General features: G+C 38.5%; 1 protein-coding gene across 2 annotated transcripts in view; it reads left to right on the top strand.

Moving 5' to 3' along the window:
* Positions 1-1,061: 1,061 nt before the first annotated feature.
* lrch2 (leucine-rich repeats and calponin homology (CH) domain containing 2) overlaps positions 1,062-4,278 on the top strand; it is a 65,775-nt gene continuing 62,558 nt past the window's right edge. For both annotated transcript variants that reach the window (XM_016560550.1, XM_016560549.1), the window contains exon 1: positions 1,062-1,324. In XM_016560550.1, coding sequence (XP_016416036.1) covers positions 1,081-1,324 — 244 coding nt within the window. In that variant the 5' untranslated portion in view covers positions 1,062-1,080. The remainder of the gene's footprint in view (positions 1,325-4,278) is intronic.

The raw sequence follows: 4,278 nt of genomic DNA, 5'->3' as shown, positions 1-4,278 counted from the left end.
CTTATGTGCCCTCTAGAAGCTTGCGTTCTGCAAGTGAACGTCGCTTTATTGTGCCATTCCAAAGAGGCACAAAATCAATTTCACTGACTTTTAAATTAAATGTTCCCTCCTGGTGGAATGACCTGCCCAACTCAATCCGAGCAGCTGAGTCCTTAGCTATCTTTGAGAATTGGCTAAAAACACATCTCTTCCATCTTTTTTCGACCCTCTAAAAAATAACTTGTCCCTTTTAGACTTACTCTATTCATTTACTGCTTGTTTTCTTAAAAAACAAACAAACAAAAAAACTAGCTTTTCTAATATTTTGTATTCTATCTGTTTTCTTTTTATTTATTATACAATTAAACAAAAGCAAAAAAGACCTCTAACACTAGCTTGCTCTATTCTTTTTCTATTCTATCTGTTTTCTTTTTATTTATTATATAATTTAAAAAACCTTGCTACGTGTACTGCGTTAAGCTAACTGAGAGTTGTAGCACTTGCATATCATTGCTCTTTTGTTGATTTTGATTGCTTTCATTGTCCTAATTTGTAAGTCGCTTTGGATAAAAGCGTCTGCTAAATGACTAAATGTAAATGTAAATATTTTTTCCATTCATCCGCCAGGGTTCGCCTCTGAGCTCAGGGCACATGGCCCGTTTTTCTGTGCCACACAACCACAACTGAACACCCGCCGGGCACCACATGAAAGAAGATAAGACACGCCCTAAAAGGAAAGTCATGAAACCTTCTTTCTAGCTCATATCACTCAACAATCATCTTAAACATTTTTTTAAACGCCTCGAAGGATGACTAAATAGCTTTTGAAAGTGTTTAACCCGCTATCCATTCTTCGCGCTTAAATATTCCCGATGACAAATAACATCATAGTGGTTTACCAGTGGTTTACCTATATAAAATAAAAGGCAAAACATAAATTAATTCTCTTGGTTTACAGTATACCTGCCGTCCTTAGAGCTGAGCCAATCCCCCGCCCCTTTTCAGTAGTAGCCCATCCCCTCCCCACCTCCGTCTGCCTCGTCTGCGCATGCGCGGCACGCCAGGCAGCCCCCTATTATTATTGTAAGAATAATTTCACTTATGAAAATGGCGGCGAGTCAGGGAGCAGGAGGACCTGCGGCGGCTCTCCAGAGCCAGCATTATCCTAATGTCGCGCACTGGAACCCAGGCGTGATGCAGCAGCAGCAACACCCGCTACACACCGCCCGCAGTCTTGAACGAGCGCTGGAAGATGCTGTCTGCTCCGGGATGCTCAACATCAGCGGAAGAAAACTGCGCGACTTTCCGGGGCTCAACTACGATCTGACCGATACTACACAAGCAGGTGGGTCCCTCAGATGTGGGCTAATCTCCCTGCGTGCTCCACTGACCCGCTTCTCGCGATTCCTGGTTTGAGAGGACAACAAAAAGACCCATAAAGCGAAGCGCGTGGGTGCCCTTTTGGTGCATTTGCGCGGTGTGTCAATCGGTGTTTGTGTGTTGGCTACAATAGCCAGTGCACATGGTGCATGTACGAGGGAAAACCGTTAGTATCACGCTTTATCTCTTGTGTTTATCATATCCAGCGTGGTGTGACAAACCCATATATAGTTGCCATTAGAAATACTATCTAAAAGGCACTGGCATCCCTGGTTGTTTTGGTTTCACATCTCACTTTCCCAAATCATATTTCCTATATGAATAAAACCGAAGAGAGCACTTCAGCTGAAACGACAGGAGACAATCTTCATTAACCTTTGCTCCAGTAATTCAGCAGGTTTTAACATGCAAACCCGTAGAAACCACATTGCACCTTATCTATACTGCGAGCGCGCAACAAAACTAGAATGCTCCCTTTATATTTGACATAGCCGTTTCATTTATCATTATGGGAACAGTTTATTTAGTGTATAGGGTGTTAAACGATGGTGAAAAGCATTTTTAAACGGACGATAAATGCAGATAGAGGCTGTAGTGCCAGACAAAAGATGCTGCCGTTGGTCTCTATAGTCTATCACGCGCCTTTCTTCATCCTCTCAATGGAAGTCAATGTGCAAGCAGCCCTGGATATAATACAAACACGCATTTTACTAATATTTAGTATTACAATTTAGATATGTGTAATAGTATTAAAAGCTAGTGTTTGTCTAAATAATATTTGGTCTGGCAAATCACAGTTTGTACAAGTGGGCTGCACTATTATAAATACTGCAGCATAAAGTGGATTAGCTACATTTCAATTGTTTCTGGAGCTGTGGTTAGAAATTAAATGGCTGCATCTCTTTCGGAAGTGTGTTGTCTGTAATGGTATCTTGCCATTCAGATGTGAAGCAGACAGTGGGAGGAGGGACACTAATCCATTCATTCATGCACACCTTACACACAGCATCATGTCTACACTCCCATTCAGCTGTATTGAGTTACACTATAGTGAATAGATCTTTTGTGAATATTTGGCTGTGTCTTACAACTATTTTAGCTGTATGAAGGCTCGTTTGTTTATATCAAGATTCTCTCAGACGGCTTGTTTGCTGAAAGAAGCCTGTGGTTGTTGTAGATAACGCTGGACGTTCACTGGTATCGCCGTTTCTGTCAGGGTCGTTGGCATACAGATGGCATTTGTTGATAGTATAAGGCTGCTTGTGTGCGCTTTTGTTTGTGTGCATGTGTATGTATATGAAAGAGGAAATAGTTGACTGTTCACCAGACTGTCACCCGTAAGAGGAAGTGACTTTGTCGCTGACTCAACTGGAGATGTATGACTGTGTTTCTGCATTAAGAGAAGAGAACCCTCATCTTGCAATCTGTGTTCACATTTGTGAGAATGAGATTGCTTGTGTACGTGTTAGATTTTGTGTGTGTTTGACAGTTTGACTAGGCTCGAGTATGGTAAGCATGTGTGTGGTGTGGGTCTGTTCCCGTGGCTCAAGTGATCCACTTGGCAGTCTTTGCTATTATTGGCACAAACTCGACACTGGGGTATGAAGACACCCCCAAGTCTCTGATGTTAAACTGTGACAAAGTCTTGTCTTTCTTGCTTTCTTTTTCCCCACCATTTTTCTGTTTTTATTGTTTATTATGTGAGTTAACAACAAGAGTCAGCGGTTTGCTGTGTATACTAGCATTGTCATCATAATGTGTCTTCATTGATAAACTGGTTTCCATTTCTGTAAACTGTCTTTGTATAAAAAAAATATATATATATATTTTTTTTTTTCAGGACTGGATATCAGCTGCTACCTCACAATATGATACACAGCATGATACATGTGTCCCAATTCAGTACATTGTAATTGGATCAGTTTCAATTCCTCTTATGCAGTTTACAATATTGACCAATAGTGTGTTTATTGTGCTACATACAAAGTTTCAGTGTTTAGACTTATTTAGATGACCTGCTTCTTCATTAATTGAACCTATTTAGGACATTTTATGAATTAAAATGTAAACTAAGATGCAATCTTGTAAAAAAAAAAAAAAAGCAATATATTGATATTTGACTGTATCTTATTCTATGTAAGAGTTAGTAATTGTAGTATTAGCCTATTTATGTACTATTACAGTATTTATGAATATTTTGAATTCATTTTTTATATTGTTTTTAGTATATTTTGTTATGTGCTTTTGTCATTTCTATTAGTTTTCTTTAATATTCCTATTGCTTTTATTTATTTTATTTTTAGTAGGCTAATTTAGTAAATTAAACTTATTTAATGCAGTTAGTTGCCAAGGGAAATGTATTTGAATAATGTTTATTTTAAAAAAAAAGTTGGCAAGGGAATATTTTTAATTTGCACTGAAGTTTTTTATTTAATATTTATATTTTATTTCAGCTTTATTTTGATTACCAAAAAGATTTTTAATAGTTTTAGTTGATAATAACAACTAGGCATGGGCCGGAATGAGATTTTGACGGTATGATAACCTTAAGCAAAAATATCACAGTTTCACAGTATCACGGTAATAATAACCCAATTTGAAGCAAAAACAGAATGTTCTGTCTAGCTTTATGAAATTATACTACATGCCTGAACGAAGCTGACAGCAGGAGGCGTTTCTGGAACACCAGATACAGCGTTTCCTTGGTTACCGCTGTAAACAAAGCAGCGCTGCGCTGAAACACTGCTTTAATAGGAATTATACACAGACGAGATAAAGAAAATACCACGTAAACTTTTCTGAAGACAGTCCGTTCCCCTCAGAAACACATTCATATAAACCCCCAAATCAATATTGAGGATTTTCTTCCAATAGTTCGTGCATCATGAACAGTGAGTGATCTGCCTGCTACAGTATTTT

Source organism: Sinocyclocheilus rhinocerous, unplaced genomic scaffold (genome assembly GCF_001515625.1).
Source record: "Sinocyclocheilus rhinocerous isolate Xijiao unplaced genomic scaffold, SAMN03320098_v1.1 scaffold77, whole genome shotgun sequence".
NCBI lineage: Eukaryota > Metazoa > Chordata > Actinopteri > Cypriniformes > Cyprinidae > Sinocyclocheilus > Sinocyclocheilus rhinocerous.
The sequence above is the reverse complement of the archived record's forward strand: the minus strand, read 5'-3'. Positions and strand labels throughout refer to the sequence as shown.